General features: G+C 40.6%; 1 protein-coding gene across 7 annotated transcripts in view; it reads left to right on the forward strand.

Annotated features, from left to right (window-relative positions):
* The window catches only part of ptk2aa (protein tyrosine kinase 2aa), a 64,889-nt gene that overhangs the window by 20,670 nt on the left and 24,020 nt on the right, over positions 1–20,199 (forward strand). For 4 of the 7 annotated variants that reach the window (XM_085263426.1, XM_085263428.1, XM_085263427.1 and 1 more), the window contains exons 1-13: positions 2,344–3,263; positions 5,532–5,776; positions 6,643–6,812; positions 8,337–8,424; positions 8,667–8,746; positions 9,087–9,149; positions 11,922–11,976; positions 16,224–16,364; positions 16,690–16,767; positions 16,900–17,007; positions 17,511–17,628; positions 17,900–17,930; positions 19,346–19,410. In XM_085263426.1, the coding sequence (XP_085119552.1) occupies positions 3,140–3,263; positions 5,532–5,776; positions 6,643–6,812; positions 8,337–8,424; positions 8,667–8,746; positions 9,087–9,149; positions 11,922–11,976; positions 16,224–16,364; positions 16,690–16,767; positions 16,900–17,007; positions 17,511–17,628; positions 17,900–17,930; positions 19,346–19,410 (1,366 nt within the window). In that variant the 5' untranslated portion in view covers positions 2,344–3,139. Of the gene's footprint in view, positions 1–2,343; positions 3,264–5,531; positions 5,777–6,642; positions 6,813–8,336; positions 8,425–8,666; positions 8,747–9,086; positions 9,150–11,921; positions 11,977–16,223; positions 16,365–16,689; positions 16,768–16,899; positions 17,008–17,510; positions 17,629–17,899; positions 17,931–19,345; positions 19,411–19,750; positions 19,838–20,199 lie in introns of those variants that run through there. The other 3 variants (XM_085263432.1, XM_085263425.1, XM_085263430.1) reach the window with 2 other exon arrangements.

The raw sequence follows: 20,199 nt of genomic DNA on the forward strand, positions 1-20,199 counted from the left end.
CTTCCCTCTGGAGCATAGCTTAACAATGCTCATGGCCAGGTGTGAGGAAGTAAGAAAAATGAAAAGGAAGAAGAGTTGGTTGGACCGCATGTTTTTAGAATGACACCAGTGTCTTGTGTTTTATTTTAACATATTTCCAAAGTATAATTTTTGGACATTTTATTCATGCTCTAATTTTGGTGCAATCATCTAATTAGTCTAATCATTAAGTCACTTTATTTTGTGTTTGACAGACAGACGTCTGTAGTACTGCCTAATAACTGCTCTACAGATGAACAGGGGGAGCTTAAACGAGTTAATGAGCTGTGACCAAGTAAAAGATTGTGTGGAAATTGCAAGCAGAAAATAATTTGTGTTTAATTCATGAGGTAAAAATCTAACATGTTTGAAATTCAAAGCTCTTCACCTTCAAGGCATCGACACAAACACGCTGATTGTTCGCTAATAAAACATCACCACATCAAAGTGGATAGTGCAGATCTGAGGTTTACCTGCTGCTTTCAAATGTTATTTACATTAAGTAGGTAGTGGGTGCTGTGCTTCCCTCCTGTGCTTAAAAAACATGTTCATAAGCGCACAGCACAATATGAACAGAGACTTTGGCTCAGGCCCAAAAAGCTCTTCCCATTCATGGCAACATCCGGCCCCCTGACAAAAGGCTTTCAATAGTCCACACACCCACATCCACACTCTAACCCCCTTTTCCATTTTCATAACAATGGCCTATGCCTGAGATGGGCCGCAAATTATAGGAAACTCACACGTGCACACACACATGCACACCCAAATGGCTGCTCAGTTAAGCAGCTTTAGGACTTGGTGGCGAAATCTTAAGTTTTAAGCTAATTTAAGATTTTGTGAACACTTGTGTGTTTTTAGTATTCAGGCCTGTTTTTGTTCTTCAGGTGAGATGTGTTCACACATAATTAAACATTTTAAAAAAGCCCATAATTTGGATGTTTTCGTGCAGCTAAACATTTTCTCCAGTGTTAGTACATTCACCCAGACTTTGCCAGCTGGGTATGTTTTCCAACTTGCTGGCTGTTCTGTAACACAATATTCATGCAGCATAATCTGTGAGATTGCTCCTTTTAATTCATTGCTCATTTAATACAAATATTTTCAAAGCCAAAGTAATATTTTGGGCACTGGCTTAGTGCCACATAAGTGACCACGTTTAGTTGAGCACAGCCTTTGTTAACCAGCTGTATCCCTAAGGTATAGAGATGCAGTACAAACATGGATACCTGGTAATTAGTGCTATTTACCTAGAGACTAATGAAATGCTTGAATTTCACTCACCAAAACTTTTTGAATGTGCTGTAACTCACATCAGGCCATTGTATTTAGTGGATCATTTAATTACAAATGCTCCAAAACCAGTTGAGAGGTCCAGTTCAGCGACTTGAATTACTTAAGGTGAAGACCAGACCAAAATGGTGTTTTATACCTGGCTATAAACATTTTTTGTTCTCATGTAGTTTGGCTTTACGGAGGGAGATCTGCGGGGTCCGAATCGCTTTTAGAGCCAGCCTCAAGTGACTGTTTTTGGCACCTCGACGCTGACTTAGTTTTTCAGCCAAGGTTGCCGCTTGGCTGAACATAGAAATTCAAAGCAGTACTTAACAAGCAGCCTGATAGAGCTGGGTATGGGGACACTTTATTAGGGATAGTTGGCAGGGGAGCTCTGTGTGTTTTCTGGCTGAGGGGCTTTTTGTGCAGTGTGGAGTGTGATCTTCTGAAAACCTTGTGATTGAAGTGGGTTGCTTTGCCATATTGGGTTCAGCTGCTAGTTTACAAACTGGGAACAGTGTCGGTGGTGGAAGAAGGTTTTTTTTTTTTTCTCTTTATAAAATAAATAACATATTTGTGTTTTTTGTTGTTTGGCTGTAACGGTGGTTTATAAGAAATAGAGTTCAGGGTGGTGTTGTGGTTGATTGAGCTTGCAAGACCCTGCATGAGTGAGGTCATGTATGCCATTATGAAACGACAGTATGAAAAGGACTTTAAATTCTGTTAATAAAGATATAGTTTTCTTTTTTATTGAATTTAAGTAATATTTATCTCCTCTCTTCAGTAACACATGCATTATGCTTGCAAGGAGGACTTTCAGAGTTGTTCTAAGGGACTGCTCTTTTGAGCAGTGTTAATATTAGTTCAAGATGAGAACTGTTCTGAGGTCAGCTTGAGCTAAAGTGGGAGGGTTTATTGCATAGAGGGGACAGGATTAGCATATTAATAGTTTCTGGCTCCTCCTACCCCTCCAGCAGCCCTCTCTGGAGCGCTCTCATTCCCCACTCAACTTTCTTTCTGTTGCGTTGCTCTGTCCTCTTTTACTTCTCATTCACCTTAAAACAGTTGCTGCATTTCTCTCTCTTTCTCTCTCTCTTGGCTTTGTTTTTTCTTGGTCAACTTTTTTCTCTTACTTTTGTTTCCAAGAGAAGATCTTTTTTTTTTTCTGACTGAGCACAGTAATTGCCTCTTGGTGTCTGACCACTAGCTAACTGAAGGTCCTCTGGATGCGCACTATTCAGTTGGATTTTTGGCTTTAAACTTTTTGCTCCCTCTCAACAACTCGGGGAACTTCGCTGAATGAAATAAGCCAAATTCGAAAGCCTCCTGACACTTCCAAGGCAACTGTGTAACTATGGAGTGCAGGCATGGGGCAGAAATCGGGCAAAAAGCAAACAGTGTGTTGTCATCAGAGAGGGGCCGCTGAGGAGTGGACAGGAAAAAAAAGGAGGAGTGAAGTTTGTGGATGAAAGTAACTTTCTGTCTCTGGAGAGGTTTTTTTTGTGTTGTGGAGCTTTTGGATAACAGGAAAAGATTAAGAGAAGACGCATAAACAAGAAGAAACTTTCCCTGATTTTGTTTTTCTCTTGGATTTTCAAACTGCAGACAAATTGTCAGCAAACTACAAAGTATTCATTTTTCAGGATTGCTTCTTTTACCTCTCTATTACTGCAGCTTTTGCCAAGGAGAAGCAAACTTTGTAATGAGAGACGTTTTGTTTTTTCTTCGTCGGAGACGCCGTGCTTGTGTAAATTAGTGTTTGGATTATGAGAGGGTTTTCTTGCAGCTGTGTCAGGAGCTTAGTGTGTTTGTTTAACTCCTGCGGACGAGAACTTCACTGCATGTGATGCGTGGTTGTGAAGCTGCAGGTTGCCTGTCTGTCCTCGACGCGGACAGGCACAGGGAGGGAGAGACATGCGTTTCCATGGCGACAAGTGGCTGTAGCCCCTTCCCCATGTGTTGGGAGAGAGGTATGAATGAAATCTTCTTTCTGCATAGACTCCTCACGCTCACGGTGTGACATCTGACTCCATGGGAACTGCACTAGTGTACAGCCAAAGGTGTGTGTGTGTGTGTGTGTGAGTGTGTGAGAAAGAGAGAGATCTTAAGAGAGTTTTAATTTGTTGATGTGGAAGTCATCATCATTTGGGACTGGCAGATTAAGTTGGGATCACATTTTCTTACTGTAATCTATCACTCAACTCTTTCCAGTCTCTCTGTTTTGAGCTATCTCAGTGCGAGTGTGCGCGCGTGCCTGTGTGCGCACGCTCTCTCAGGTGTAATTACCTGCTAGCACATATCCATTTTCCCTTTTAATGGATGGGGAGAGGAGACACACAGGAAGAAAGGGAAGTAGAAAAATGGAGCATGAAAGAGATCTTGCTGTCTTTTCTCGCTTCCATGTTGACAACAGCGTGCGCACACACACGCTCTTATGTAGAGAAATTAGTTCTTCTCAGGCATTTCCAGATGGAGTTGCAATGAAATTCCAGGAAGTGCGTCTATGTCCGAACTTTTTATTCAGGAAAAATGGTGTCCTGCGATCCATTGTCTTCTCTGTGTTATAGGCACGGGTGCTTACATAATGAGCCTTGACCTTGACTGCACCTCTCTCTTTATTTCTCTCTCTGGTATCTTATTGTTCATTGTATTGTATCTCAGTGAAAAACAACACATGAAGAATAGATACTTGCAGCACACAGTTTGGAACAACGCAACGGTCTAAGGGGTGTGTGAGAACAAACATGCAACTAATGTAGCAGTGAAACGGTAGTGACTCCATTGACTATACAAATTAAAAATTACACATCACTGTCACTTGGTTATGTGTGCAAATTTTTGACACTGTTACATTTTATTGATAAAATAGTTATTTGTAGTTCTGCTTTCACTCAAAGTGGATTAAATTAAAAGTTAAAGTCTATGTGTCTTGACTAGTTCTGAAGTTAGTATTGTTATCTTGAACTGACTGGAGTGAGTACAGGTAGACCTTACTATTACTGGGTTACTTGGTTTGACCCCCTTCAAAACAGCTTAAATTCTTCGTGGCACAAATTCAAATGTGTTTTAAAATTGTTGCTTCACAGTTGCTTCACATTTATTGGCTCTTGTTCCACCACATCCCAAAGGTGCTCTTTTGGATTTAGATCTGGTGACTGTGGAGGCCGTTTGAGTGCAGTGAACTCACTGTTTGAGCTTATTTGAGCTTTGTGGGGTGGTGTTTTAACCTGCTGGAAGTAGCCATCAGAAGGTGGGGGCACTGTGGTCATAAAGGGATGGACATGTGTTGTCTAACCGGTACTTTGAAACAATCCCTCACACCATGACACCATCACCAGACCCAAACATTGATACAAGGCAGTATGGATCCATGCTTTCGTGTTTAAGGCAAATTCTGACTCAGCAGTTGAAATCAGGACTCATCAGAACAGGAAATGCTTTAAAAAAAATCTTCTCGTACAATTTTGGTGATACTGTGTGAATTAGATCCTCAGTTTCCTGTTCTTATACAGCAGGGTGGCACCAGGTGTGTCGCTGTAGCTCATCTGCTTCAGGCTTCAACATGTGGTTCATCCACCTTGTAGGAGTCTGACCATTCTCTTCTGACCTCTGAAATCAACAAGGCATTTTTGAAGGAGCCTAGAGAACTGCTGCTCACTGGATATTGTCTCTTTTTCTCTGTTTCTTGTGTGGGAAAGTCAGCAAATCAGGAGTTTCAGAGATATTTGAAGCAGCCTGTCCAGGACCAACAACCTTGTCAGGTTCAAAGTCACTTAAATAATCTTTCTTCCTCATTCTGAGGCTCATTTTGAACTTCAGCGGCTTGCTTTGACCATGTCTACATGCCTAAGTTCATGGGGTTGCTGCAAGTGACTGGCTGATTAGAAATTTGAATTAATAAGCAGTTGAACCGCTGTGCTTAACAAAGTGGTTTGATTAGTCTACTTAAAATCAGGCTCACACACATTTGTGTTCTTGTACATATTAGGCTAATTACTCCACACAAATCTACTGTCATGCAAGTGCCCTTGGTTGGACGTATGAAACTAGACTAAATGTTAGACCCAGAGAATTATCATTATTCTGTTACAGAAAAAAAACTTTGTTTTTGTTTTTTTTAATGGGAATTGATTGTAAAGATATTTTAAAATATTCAACTATCACAGGATTTGTTAAGTTTAATAATTAGATTACTCCTTATTTAATTAAAGTCCGTTTTTCTCTCCTCTGTCTCTCAGAATATGACAGACACCTAGCAGCGGCAGTGTCTGCAGGGAAAACCATGGCGTCAGCCTACCTGGACCCCAACCTGAATCACACCCTCCTCGAAGGGGCCAAGTCTCGACTGAGTGCGGGGGGATCGGACCGAACCATGGCCGGCTCCGTGGACAGGGTTCTGAAAGTCTGCCATCACTTTGAGAGCAACACAGAAAATAGCTGCTGGTCTTCCAATATAAGATACGGTGATGCAACCGATGTCAGGGTAAGATGCTTTTTTTGTATAGTGTCACAATATTAGGGACACTTTACCATTAACTGAGACACACAATATTTATTTAGAGTAAGAAGTAGCCTTCACAGTAATAATACTCAGTGCTCATAACTCTCTCAGGTCAAAATGTGACAGTTGTCACTCAGGAGTACTTTTAAATTACTTTTTTTTTTTTGTGCCATTTGTCCTCATCTCAACGTCCTAGCTGTCAGCACTGTTAAAACGGGCCCAAACGCACTGACAATATTTTGCTTGCTAATGCATGTCACCTCAGGGCACCATTTATGTGTGCGCGTGCTAGTGTAGGTTTACTTAGCAGGATGCTTTTAGATCCACCGCTGTGACGTAGAAACTACCTAGCTCTGCTCAGATTTTAGTGGTCATACGTCACTGCCGATCTCCTCTGCTCTCCTTTCATCCCTCTCTACTTCAGTATCTAGGTCAGACCCCCCAGCGTTTTACATGGGAGCACACATGGCTCTGTGAGCATTATTGTGCGCGTGTGTTTGATGTCTGTCAAGTTGTTTGGGTGGGAATGTCACGTTAAATCTCTTGAAGTCTCCGACACAAACTCACGCAGACATAAACTAAAAAATCGATGGTCTCATCCAAAATGTCAGGGAAACATTGGCTGAGTTAATAAAGTAAAGCTTTTTTTTTTTTTTTTTTACCAAAAAGACACAACAAAAAGTTTTGTTTTATTTAAAACATATCAAACTTATACAGGTGTTTTCGGCACCCAGGGACAGCACAGATACATTAGAAAGTAATTATGCATATTTTACCTTCATAGATATGAAGTATTATTTGCACAGTCATCAGTCATTTTATTTCTCTTTTTTCCTCTTTGTCTGCAGGGGATCATCCAGAAGATTTTAGACATCAACAAAGTGCGCTGGACTTCATGTTTTGGCCTGCGGCTCAGTAACGGTCAATCCAAAGACCAAGTGCACTGGCTCCACCCAGATTTGGGCGTATCCCACGTCAGAGAGAAATATGAACAAGCACGGCCAAATGAAGAGTGGAGGTGCAAGATGAAGCCTGTATTTGTAATGTTGTGATAAGAGCCACTACATCAAATTGCAAGCTAGACTGCTGTTATAAGGGACCAGACAGGATCCTCCTATTTTGGATGGGTCACATTTTTTTTAATTACTGGGGGATAAACTCAGGTGGAGGACTTTTAGCATCCCAGGGTCTTACTCACAAGTGAGGGGAAAGTAGAGCAGGAGCCTGAGACAGATTATTGCATCTTTGAAAGTGATGCAGATGCTCAGTGTGAAAGTGTCATTTTCACCTCACCAGTCAGTCTATATTCCTACCCTAACCTATGACCATGAGGTCTGGGTAGTGAGTAAGACAATAAAATGAAGACACAAGCAGCACAAATATCTATCTGGCCTCTCCCTTGAAGAATGGGTGAGGTGCTCAGTCAGCACTGGACTCAGAGTAGAGTTGGTAGAGAAGGCTGCCATCTATATGAGGTGTTTTGTTAATGTCCTACTCAGAGGAAAGCCTGGATTAGAACCAGGATGCACTGGATACTGGATGTTCTGTTGGCTGGCTTGGGAACACTTGCCTCTGGAAAGATGTAGAGCAGGAAGCTGGGACCAGGGAGGACTGGGTATCTCTGGGTAGACTATTTCTCCTTGACATGGCTACACAGCAGAAATGGATGAAGGATTTGTGGGACTGTCTTCAGGACGGTGAAAATATTTTCGATAGTTTATGAATAAATATGTTAATACAAAGTTATGTCTAAACAGGCTTCTAACGTGTTTTGACATATTGTTTGCCATCATGTGTTTGACTTGTTGTGTCAATTGTCCCTGTTTACGTGCAACAAAACTTAAACTAAACATTAGGTAATCTAATTTAAAGTTTATAAAGTTTATAACCAGGACCTCATGAGGTAGATGAGTTTTAGATGCTTGCGTCTCTTAAACAAGCCCCTTCCTGGAGGATGTTGAACTTGTAGGTTATGTTTTATAAACAGTTTCCTGCTTGGGTTAGACATGAGTTATTTGGCCTTGTAAAGTCAGTAGTTTCAAAAACGGCTAGCTTCAGCAGTCTGCCGTATTGTATTTCGAAGCAGAAGTGATTTATTGCAACCGGCATCATGAAAAATTGCGTGACCCGTCTGTCGAATTGTGATGAGAGCCCTTGTGCGCACGGTGCTGTGTGGCTGTAAAGGCTGAGTAGTTTGGATGTTAATGCTCTGGTATACATTACCTTTATTGTGGCAGTCTTAGTGCTGATTCTATTGTGAGGTGGAGACCTTTTGCTCGGTGGACATAAAGAGGGAGACAGAAACAGATGCCTGCTTTGTGTGACTAAGTCAACAACTATCTCTCTGTCTGTTTCTGCTACACTGATTTTTACAAGCACTCCTCTCATTTGCATTCTTGCATCTTGCGCTTTTGTAATCTCCCTCCGTCCCTTGCTGATTCTCCTCCTTCTGTTCACCCGCACATCTTTATATTCACATCACAAATAATCCTTACATTAGTGTAACGTAGTGACGTCTCTGTCTTCTTTCTCTCCTCCGTAGGTATGAGTTAAGAATCCGATATCTACCAAAGGGCTTTGTGCAGCAGTTTACAGAAGACAAACCTACTCTCAACTACTTCTACCACCAGGTACAAACACAAACAGATGCACAAGCACACAAGAGACACCCTGACACACAAACATATTTCATTCCCTTCCAGCAGCTAGCACTAACGCATATGGAACTACTAGAAGACACCCTGCAAGTGTGTTTTTCTTTGGATAATCTAGGTCAGCAGGATTGCCCGTATGTGTGTGTGAGCGAGATGACCCTCCATTTGTTGAGAAGTAAATGTCTTAATAAACACCTTTGCGTATTTGCATGTTTCAGGTGAAGAACGACTACATGACAGAAAACGGAGATCAAGTGGAACAAGATGTAGCTCTCAAACTGGGCTGTCTCGAAATTAGGTAACACAATGTACTCCACTGCTTTTGTTTCCATTTCTTCGCATGCAGATTGCTGTTTTTTCTTTCAATATCAAAGAATAAAAGGTTCAGTCCAAGTATTAAGCGCTCTGTTTCCTTTGTTGTTGCTGGACGAACAATTTAAAGTACAGTTTGAGTTGTTTTCTTCACCATTGCAGAATGCACAGTCTGTCTGCCCGTCAGCTACACTGATAATTCTTGCCAACATTAGTCAGTTTATTATTCATTGTGCAAAGCAACAGCAGTTTTTGCATTTTATTGAAAAAGAAAATGAAAAAAAAAAGACCTCACTCTTTCTCTCTCCCACTGGATTCATTTCTAGGAGGTTTTTTAAAGAGATGAGAGGAAATGCCCTGGACAAGAAATCTAACTATGAACTACTGGAGTAAGTATTATCTTCATAAGCAAAGAGTTCCAGGAGCACAGTTCGGCTCCCAACCTCTCTGGTGCATCAGTCCATCCTAATCTCATCATTTCTCTTCCTGGAAACGTGTTTTGAAACACCGCTTTCAGAGCTACAGATCAGAAAAAGTAGCACAGTGTATCACTTTTTGGCAGAGGAAGTTTCTCTTGACTTGACTAGAAACCTGGATTAGTGCAAAAGAAATTGAATAGATTTTAGGAAGCGGGGATGTGAGCAACTGCAAATTGAAGCTGAGTATATTTGCAGTCCTTGTTGTTACATTTACGGGTATTAAAGAGGAAACCGTTCTATGTTTTTCACTCATGTTATCTCAATGCGTTGTCCCACTGTGGATTCTCTGAAAGATGGTTGAAGAATTTACAAAGTGAACTCTAAATGAGGCTTGCCTCTAACTTGGTGTGACTCTAATGAGCTGTCCTCTTTCACTCATGTCTTTCTTTCTTTCTGCCCGTCAGCCTAACGAGCTCTCCAATTAATCCAGAGGAATGTTTTCTGTCTTTTCTTTGTCTCTTCTTCTCATTCTCTGTCTCTCTGCACCATGTTCACTTCCCCTATTTTTATCTGGTTTTCCTTCTGTGCTCTTCCTCTCTTTGTTTTGTCTCCATCGTTCCCTCGCTGCCTCTCTCAGTTGATTGGAAAAAGATGTTGTCTCATGCATATTTTAAACCAACAAGAGAGCGAGATGGAAAGAGCTACTAGGGCTTTGATACAGGAAGCTGACAGTTGGCCATCAGAGCCTGCTGGGCCCTTTATGAGCATTAAGCGCCAAAAATGTATAATGCGCTTTGGGTAATGTATGGCGCTGTTGGCTGTAGTTGATCCATGTTGGCCACCGTTTTGGATTGCTGGCAGAAAAGGCAGAGACTTCTGTTCATCTTTTAATTAGAGTTTTTCACCTCTGCTGCTTCTTTTTCATCTTCCATTAGAAACATTATAACAAGTATAATTATCAGGTTTCTTTGAAGAGATTTCTTATTTGACACCATTTATGCCCAATCAGAAATTCACATATTTTTGGAAACTTTACCCTTTATGTGTTTCCTTTTGTACACATTTTCCCTATAAATGGTGCCGAGTATTCTATGGCTTGACCTGTAAAAGGTCTCTATATTGATTTTTTTTTCTTACATATACAGTTGAGATCTGAGAGATCTTACATCTATCAGTGGTCTTTGAAATTCTTCTACATCTTGATTCAAATCCACATGTGTAATTTGAATGCATTGGATGTAGTTGGAAAAGGCACACATCTGTCTTTAGGTTCTAACAGTTGGTGTCAGATGTCAGAAAACCAAGGAAGGATGTGGAGATAAAATTGGTGAAGATCTGGTGAAAAACATAAGAATGCCCAAGAGCATGAAAGTCGTCATCATTCCCAAATGAAAGATGTTTGGACCACCGAGGGCCGTCCTAGATCACACAATGGCAGAATCCGGCCCCAGGGACTGAAATGGCACCCAAACCCTCTTAGCATGGTCTGCTAGGGAAGCAAAATAATCCCCCAAAATAAACAAGAGGCTGCCTTATGCTCAGGAAATTTAGGGGAAATGACAGATGTGGGCCTTCAGTGCGGTTTGATTCAATTTCAAATTAGTGTATTTGATCGGTGGCCTCTGTGTGTGGCCATATGAGACAACTGCGACACAAGATGTAGGCTAATCTAGGTGGGCTGGTGTCGTTTTTACATGGAGTTTTCTTTTATGTTGGTTTTATTTTTAGTCATCAAATATGTGGCCTTCTGCTTATTTAATCTAAGTCAGTTTGGCTCTCTGGGGAGGGAAGAAAAGTTGGAAGTCATTATCCAGCAAAGCCTCATGCAGTCATTGTAGCCAGAGGTGCTTTAACTCGATATTACTTTTGAGATTGCTCTAACACATTACACAAATGTGAAAAATCGAGTAGGTCTGCACTGTAAGCGTTTTCTCTCATTGGAGCCACAGAACATACAGTAATGTTCATGTAAACGGTCAGCTGGTTGCAGTTGGCTGTCATCTTTGTGGAGCCCGAGCAGTGCTGTTTAATCAGTGGGCCTTTGTCAGGGCTCGTTCTCTGAGGTCAGCTTGATTATATAATTTCTGTCTGTGTGTATTTCTCGTTGCTCCTGTGATGACATGCCTTTGATTTTGAGAGAACCGTTTTAGAGAGGAGTTTCTTTCGTGGTCATTTTCTAAAAGAAAGTTTAACAATCTGGGAGAATTTCTGAAAACTACATTTTTATATTTTTAATTCCTGTTTCAGACTTTTTTATTTTAATTCTAGTTTGACATTTGACCTTTATTGGGGAAACAGGAATAGGAAAAGGGGGATGCAAGCTTCCAGCCTTTCTCCCACTCTCTTCACTTGTCTTTTCTCCTGAGGGGTATGAGTCATTAGCCAACTTCCTGTTAAAGCTCTGCTCATCTTTCTTTGTCTCTGTGGTCACCCTCTGTGCACTTCTTCCTGCAACTCTCTCTCCCTTTCTGCCTTCATCGGTTTTCTCCAACCCCATCTTTAAAGGAAAAGATGAGTAGTGTGCTGTTGTCAGCACTTAGTCATCGCTTTCGGTTTCTTGTCTTCTCTTGCCTGCCCATTTAACTGTATCTGTCTGTGTCTGCTTTTGGCAATACCCCAGGAGAGGATGAAACACGCATCTGAGATCAGATAAAGACAGAAGTGCTTGCCAATTAACATTCTTCTTTGTAATTACACCACCATAAACATTCTGATGTTTTCCTCCTGTCTTTCTTTTTTCAGGAAAGACGTTGGTTTGAGGCGGTTTTTCCCAAAAGACCTGCTGGATTCAGTTAAGGTGGGTTTCATGTCCGTGTGGAGAGCTTGAGTTCAAAAACAAGGTCAAACTATTGATCTTGCAAACTTGGGGGCTTTACACACCGAAGGTCACAAATTTGTGCAAATATTTTTCAGAATTATTTTTCCGAACCAAACTCGATTTTTCAGATCCAAATAAACAGATCTGACCAATCAGACCGCTGCATCTGGCAAAAAGTGGCTCAAAACGTGCAATGGTACTGAATATACACTGATATACGTCAGACACCCAGCTATACACTGCTCCAGGGCAGTTAGGTCTCTGAAATTATATTTCTCTGCCTCCTCACACGTGGTCCCAAATATGTATGAAATGGTCGTGATACAGCTTCAACTCCTGGATCTAAATCTCCCTGCAGGTTCCTTCTCGTGAGAATTGGATGAACCCAAAATTTTCTTGTTTAGAAACATCAGGACCTTAATGTCATTCCCATTTTTGACACGTATTTTTTTTTTTTTTGAGGACAAATTTTCTGCACAAACCCAGTGTGTTTGGTGTGGATATTCGTTACACTGCAAGTCTGGATGTGAAATATTGTGTATTTCCACTGGTATTGGAGTATCGGTGTGTAGTTTTATTAGCAGATTTCTAGTAGCTTCATCTTAGATTTTTCTAATGAGTTATTTGATGTTATCAGACATTGTGAGGTCCAGCAGATTAAATGTGAAGCAATCTAAGAAAATAGAGAAACATTAGAAAAACCTTCATAAATTATGAAGTAATGTGATGAACGTTGTTTTTAACCACAAAGAATAATTTCTGCTAGGTTTACACTTGCTCGAGTATCGTATATATCCCAGTATACAGTTAACCAAGTAGTCAGCAGTTATTGAAACTACTGCTGCGTACTGATGTGCTACTCAATGATTCAATGAGGTCAACTTACCGAAGTAACAGGAAAGTATGACATATTGTGTATTATAGTTACGGATTCCTGTTTCTTTGAGAAGACCTTTTGGTTGGCTGGTCGTATGTGGTGGTGGTGCTTCTTGCATATTGAGCAGCGTCTGCGTCAGTGATAAATTTACGGCACGTGTTTATGAGAATGGTCTTGGTGTGTGTGTGTGTGTGAGAGAGAGTGTGAAAGGCCCGGTGACCCGAAAAGGTCTTGATGTCAGCAGGCGGGGAAGACAGATGCTCTGCAGGAGAGAGAGAGACCGTGTGTTCATTCTGGTGTATCTCTGTGATGGGTATGCGTGACCCTCGGGTCATGTTTAAACCCACTTTCTCTCTCCAACAATGAAAAGGGAGGGGGAGGTGTCAATATACATCTCCTTCACCCCCCCCACCCCACCCAAAAAAAAGAAAAGAGGTCTGTCAAGCCTTGTTGACTCCTCTCGTCTCTTTTTCTGCTCCTTTGGCAGACGTCACAACACTCACTCCCAAGAGGTCTGTTTTATAAGCCGCGAAGAGGCGCACAGTGACACACATGTGCAGTGAAACATCAGTAAATTGACTCGATTATAAACGTCTCCACAGAATATTTTATTGCAGTGTTTATAATTTGTGTGACCACCTGATCTGAATTGATGCATAGCTGAAAGAAAGGACTGTTTACTTCAGAGAGACGGAGAGAGCTGAACAAAAACAAACTAATCAACAGAAAATGAATCTCTGGCTAATTTAATACCTGGTAAATGTTTTCAGTCTTATCCTCACTGTAAGAATGTTTCAATAAATCTTGGGGGGGAACTACTTTCTGTTGAATAAATCAGTCACTTAGTAGAGGGGGGAAACTGGGGAGAGCTTAAAAAATACAAAAAAACATCAAAACACACAAAAAAATATAAAATATATGTAAGCTTGGTAAGTGGCTGCCACGATTGGTCTTTTAAATACCATTTTGTTTCTTGCAGATTAATCACATTTTTGACTTGCAGTTCTGTGTTTAATCATTTATATAATATGTACTGCCAGTTAAATGCAAGAGGAGCTGTGGCATGCTCACATGCTGCACATTTGTGTTAGTGTTTGTGTGAAACACAGAGGGAGCGAGCACAGCTGCCATTTAGGTTTGTGTTGTTCACTCTGGTGAAAGAGAACTGTAGTCATTTAATGAGATTATTCTCCCTGAATGGACTCTACTCACTCACTCACACACACACAGACAGACACACTAAACCCAGAGCAGATGGCCGTGATAGTAAACAGTGACTGATGTTATAAAGAGCAGATTCTGTTCATTCACATTGACTGGCCGGGCAGCAGGTTTAGCAAAGCTGACCTCTGGGAGATTTGAAGATCAAAGTTGACCCGGGCTGAACGATTGAAACAGTGCCGCACACTTTATTAAGGATTGGTATGATAAGGTTTCAGGATAATATAACAAAACCTATGGTCATAGTTGCAATATGTTTAGTAGAAGAAATAAAGAACTTTAGTTGGAAAATTCTTTGACTTCTTAGCGTGTCCCTAAAAACACGTTATTACTTTTAATTCACTGATCTGTATACTATAATACATGACAATGTAGTCATGAGTATATGGTGTATGGTAAAAATGTGACTTAATATTAAGATTTAAAGTTCCAACAAAATATGTACTCCCACAGCTGTGTTGGTTACTCCTTGTTAGTACTGGGTTGGACCCCCCTTATGCCCTGTGAACTACCTCAATTGCTCATTACATAGATTCAACAAGGTGCTGGAAAGTCCTCAGAGGTTTTGTTCCTTATTGAGATGATGATATCACACAGTTGCTGCAGATTTGTTGGCCGTATATCCCCAAGGTGCTGTATTGCATTGAGATGTGGGTACTGTGGAGGCCACCTCTGTACAGTCATTTTAAAAACACAGGTTTGAGATGATTTGAGGTTTGTGACATGGCATGTTATCCCGCTGGAAGCTGCCATCAGTTGCTCACGCATGATAACTGTTATTTTAGGAGCAATAAAGCAACTTTTTGTTGGTGAATCAGTCGTGCTTTGCAGGGACAAAAAGAAGAACTTTGTATCACAAATCGTGCGTATGGCCAGACTGTTGTGATGCTTTGCTGTGGAAAAACCAAATAGACTAAAATAACACTAAACTGCTCCCAGTGACTGCTAATGAAGTGAACTAGTGTCAGCGAATTGATTGTTTTGTGCGTGTGTAAGTGGGGTGTTTAGATGCAGGTACTAGTGTCCTAATTGGTCAGCCAGTTGCTATAGAGACAGTCAGTGTGTTGATGAAGGAGCTGATAGCCACTCGTGGTACTTCCTCTCAGGAAGGGTGGACACTTTGGACGGACGATATCTGTGTGTTTATGCGCATTTGTGTGGTGGAATTCTAGGAATTAAAACAGTGATCCTATCTGGAGCATGAGGAACACATACTAGATTTTGTAATGACGTCTGCTGAAAGGACTCATGAACACAGGGACCTTTTGTGTGTGTGTGTGTGTGTGTGTGTGTGTGTGTGTGTGTGTGTGTGTGTGTGTGTGTGTGTGTGAGAGACAGAGTATTTGTGGGTTTACTGTTTCCTTCAGGCTTAAGTAAACACCTGGCATCAGGGCTCTGTGTTGCTGCAGTGAAGTTTATATAATACAGTTTTTATTGACAAATCAATAATATTAAAGTAGCACTAAAATGAGTTAAATATTAAATTGTTATATGAATATTTCTGTCCTGAATATTTATTTCTGTTTTATAGTAAATGTTTAGTGCAGACAAATGTGTAATACCAAGTCATTCAGGCTGCCTGAGATCAGTCCGTTGGGTGTTTTTGTCCAAGTCAAGTTTGCAGTCGGTTAATCTAATAAATTCTTAGTCATTAAACTTATAATGTGCAGAATGCCCCTAATTGCTATTCTGTTTTAAACCTATGCATGTTCCTCTTGCAAGCCTGCTAAATACTCATCTTTTTTCCATCTATATATAAAAAGCAGTTCATAGGATTGTCTGCATACTGAATGTGTGTTAATTTATTTATTTTCCTAATTATGCATTCAGTGTGTGCGCGCAGGACAATATGTTGTCCATTTTTGTGCCAAGAGTGTCAAAGAATAGAGGATTAAATAGCAGAATGATCCTCCTTGATGTATTTCTCGCTACCATCTGTCTGCTTTGTGTTGGTGACATAAGAGATCAAAAAATTCACATGTGAGGCTGTGATTGTAATGCCAGCAGACCCACACGTCCTTCAGCAAAATCCACTCTGTAAATCTGTACACTGTACAATGTACACTGTAGATGAATGGGCAGACTGTTTGCTGTTTAACTGAGTATATTTTTTCCATTTTTTGTGCAGGCTAAAACGCTTCGAAAATTGATTCAGCAGACATTTAAGCAAGTAGCCAACCTTAATGATGAGCAGTGCATCCTGAAGTTCTTGGAGATACTTGCACCAATTTACCGCTATGACAAGGAGTTCTTCAAATGTGCCCTTGGGGTAGGTTGAGTCTGCTGCTCAGTTTCACTCTGCCACGCTGCCCTCAGGGAGCGCTGCTTTTCCGTGTTAGGTCGACCCCTTTTGGTGGCGTCAGGCTTTGCATGTATCCAGCGAACAATACCTGCAAGGCAGAAACATGGTTCTTACACAAGTCAAGCATCTGGAGGGATGACAAGTATTGAGACTCCCTTCTAGAAGGGCTTTGATGCTGTCCCTACTCCCTTTCCTTGCTCATGTTTTATTTTCTGTAATTTTCTCCTGGCCTGCCCTTCTCCCTCCTCCCGGTCTGTCTCTTTTAACTTGCATCTCATCCTCTCTTTAACAGTCCAGCTGGGTGATCCAGGTAGAATTAGCCATTGGGCCAGAGGAAGGAATCAGCTACCTCACTGACAAGGGGTCCACGGTGAGTTTCTACAAAGAACATAAAGTAAAACTCATCCAGGTTTATTGCACTCTAGTTCATGATCAAAGAAAACTAACGAGTGTAGTTCACATGTTTTACTTTAATTTCTTGCGTGTGTTGCTCTGTCCTCAGCCCACCCATCTAGCAAATTTTAATCAAGTCCAGTCCATCCAGTACTCAGCTATGGAGGAAAAGGACAGGAAAGGCATGCTACAACTGAACGTAGCCGGAGCTGCTGAGGTATCACTACCCTCTCTGTTACTGTGATAAACTATGGAAAACTTGACTGTTGGCAAATAACAATTTTTCCATCTTATTTTACATACATGTAGTTAAAAAAGATCACATTTTGTTATATAATAATCATCCATCAACTCTTTATGAGCTTTTTATGAAGAAAAATGTTTGCTTGAGTCTTGTGAGGTAAGTAGAAGGTTTTAAGGTACCTTTTTTTCTTTGTAGGTGATATTTTACTATTGTTTCACTTGGCAGCGTCATTCTGACCTCTAAAGATCAAAAGCTATTTTCACTGTGTTGCTTAGTTTGTCTACAAGAGTGGTTTGGTTTACTGTTACCTATATGATTTGATGTACTCACATGTAAGACATGCATGTATGATGAGTTTTTCTTGAACATAAGGGCTGAAAATTTCTAGTGATTTGCTTTGTTTGTGTTTATGTATGTGTTTGAAATAATAGCTATCTGTAACAGGCCTACTATGCTGTCTGTCTGTGTTTGTGTAGCCTCTCACAGTTACGACAGCATCTCTCACCACGGCGGAGAACTTGGCTGACTTGATTGATGGTTACTGTCGACTCGTATCCATGGAAACTCACTCCTTCATTATCAGAGTTCAGAAAGGTAAAGTTTGATCGCTCCTATATGTCAGTTAGTTTTTTTTGTTTGTTTTTAAATTGATGGTATGAAACTTTTCTTCTGTGCAAAAATGTATTTTCTAGGGTTTGTAGGGATAGAATGGTAAAAATAGAAAATACTTGTCCTTACACTGCTGGATGTATTTCAACAATTTCTGTTCTCATGACATTTGGTTTTCTTTGTGCTGTGCATACAGCCATGTGTTGTGTGAGTGAGGACACATTATTCATTGGAAATTCATATTTCTGTCCTCTAGAGGGAGAGAGAGCGCTGCCTTCCATCCCAAAGTAAGTACAGACCTCATCCTTGGTATAGTTATATATATAAAAGGAAAGAGTTGCCATGTTCCAAGATCAGTAACTGTATTTTTCTTTTTTTCTGTCAAACTGACCATGTGTGGTTTGGAGCCCTGATGACAGAGTTTTACTGAAAATAAAAGGCCCATAGCACTAAATAATGTGCATGTAGAGACTTGTAACTTGATATCAGAATAAACCACAATACTATATTTACATCAAATTAATTTCCAGGGAATTGTGGTTTTGAGAATTGAGTATTATGTAAGTAAACACAGACAAGAGCATTTCTATTGTAAAGTCTTTCAGCAATGCTTTGTCAAAGTTCTGCTCAGTTAAAATTCAGAAGAAAGTGACTGCTGATAGTAAAGTTCAGAGGAGGAATACAGAAGCTGCAGCGAATTCATTCTTTTACTTTTATGCCCGGTTTTGGTTTGGGCTGCATTTTTTGTTTTGCAGCTTTATTTTCCGAAAAGCTTCTGGGAAAGAACCTTGTAATTTACATTTTCACTGCAAATAGAGATTTTGAATTAATTCTAATTAAATGCGTGAAAGCTTTCGTACGCTTTGAAATGACAACAGTGAACCATTGTTTTCTTGGGCTTTGTTGTTGCTTTTTTTTTTCTAATGCACTTCCTTTCCTCCATTTAATCTAAAATTATATAACTAATGGCAAGTTGTGGAGAATTAGAGGGAATATGGGGACCTTTAAAAAGTTTGTGAACAGAAAAAAACTGAACAAAAACCCTCAAATGTATTTTTTTCCCCCCAATAAATGAGCCGTTTGGGTTTTTTGATACACAACTTTCCTAATGCCCACAGCGTTTTATTTGTTTATCTGTAGCTGTTGCAGCCGGGTAGATTAGCATGATTATGTTTATCTATCAGCTGTTTAAATTCAGCCTCCAGCAGTTTATCTTTGTTTTGGTCATTTCAGCTCAAATCTGTCCCGCTCTCTCTTTTATCTTTCTCCCACTCTGTGGCTCTGGTCAAATAAGGATATAAGTTTAGGAGCCAAATATTTTCCACTTAGGGTTTTTAAACACTCTTGAAGTCTCCTCCTCTTGCTTTCATTCGCTCACTCCCTTTGCTCACCCACCCTCTCTTTTCCCTTCTGTCTGTTGCTGTCTGTGATGTAAAAAGATAGTAGTAGAGCTCAGCTGATATAGGAAAAAGAAACCACGGCAAAAGGAGAGAGACAGTAAGGATTAGTTTACCTTTGAAGAGTTGCATGTGTGCAATGCATGTGGAGAACAGCTTCCATCGTTTCTCCTTTTCCTTTTTTTTACCGTTAACTTTAAAAATCGCTGATATTGATGTTATGGAGGCATAAATGTAGTTAGTGTATTTTTGTGTGTGTGTCTGTGCAACTGTTGTCTGATTTGCTCTTGGCTCCTTTTCTCTAGACTTTCTAACAGTGAAAAAAAGTTAGAAGCAGTCCGGAGTGGAGTAAGAGCGATCTCTGTCTCAGGTAAGATACAAAATCAAGCACACTCACTCACAAAGAGGCAGGTTTAGGAGGAAGATGAGCAAGAGTCTGCTCATCTTCCTCGAAGCTTCCTCGGCTCCAGCTGTCTTCCCGTTGTTTCATAATTCAGCTTTTTGTTTTTTTCCCCTCTTACTCATTTTCCCCATCATAATCTCATTGTTTTCTCCTCTGTTGGGACAGCCTCTCCCTCTCCGTCATCCACTTTGTTCCTGCTTTCTTTTGTTTACATCTTCTCCCCTCATCTTTCTTCACTCTCTCACATCCATTCACTCTTGTTTTCTCTCTCACACTCTCATCCTCTCCCCCGCCCTATTGGCTGAAGATCTTGTGACATCGATGCCTCCTAAGCCAACCAAGGCGCGGCGTTTCCTCCTCCCCTTTGTCTTCTGTTCAGATTCGCCGCCCAACGGTATCCTCGGCTCTCATTGGACAGTTAGCAGAGGAGCATATCCACAAAATTGTGATGTGGCAGAGTGAAATTCCTGATTTGATGACCGCGCTTACTGAATAACTTCACATAAGGACACACAGACAGTCTTTACAAAACCCACAGTACTGAGGAATGTTAATTAAAATGTTACAGTAATAATATGTGGGTTGTTTAAGTGATTTATGGTACTCATTTAGTGCAGGATGGGTCCAAATATTTGACTCGCTCTTGGTTTGTTTTTTGTGGGGAGAGTTTTTCTACATTTTAGATCTAAAGTAAAAAGTGATTTTATGGCTAAAACACTTTCTGCTCCATCACAATCTGTCCCCTTCTGCTAAACT

This window comes from Mchenga conophoros, linkage group LG22 (genome assembly GCF_057382185.1).
Source record: "Mchenga conophoros isolate Kocher_MC1m ecotype Shallow Benthic linkage group LG22, M_conophoros_male_GT1.1, whole genome shotgun sequence".
Taxonomy (NCBI): Eukaryota; Metazoa; Chordata; class Actinopteri; order Cichliformes; family Cichlidae; genus Mchenga; species Mchenga conophoros.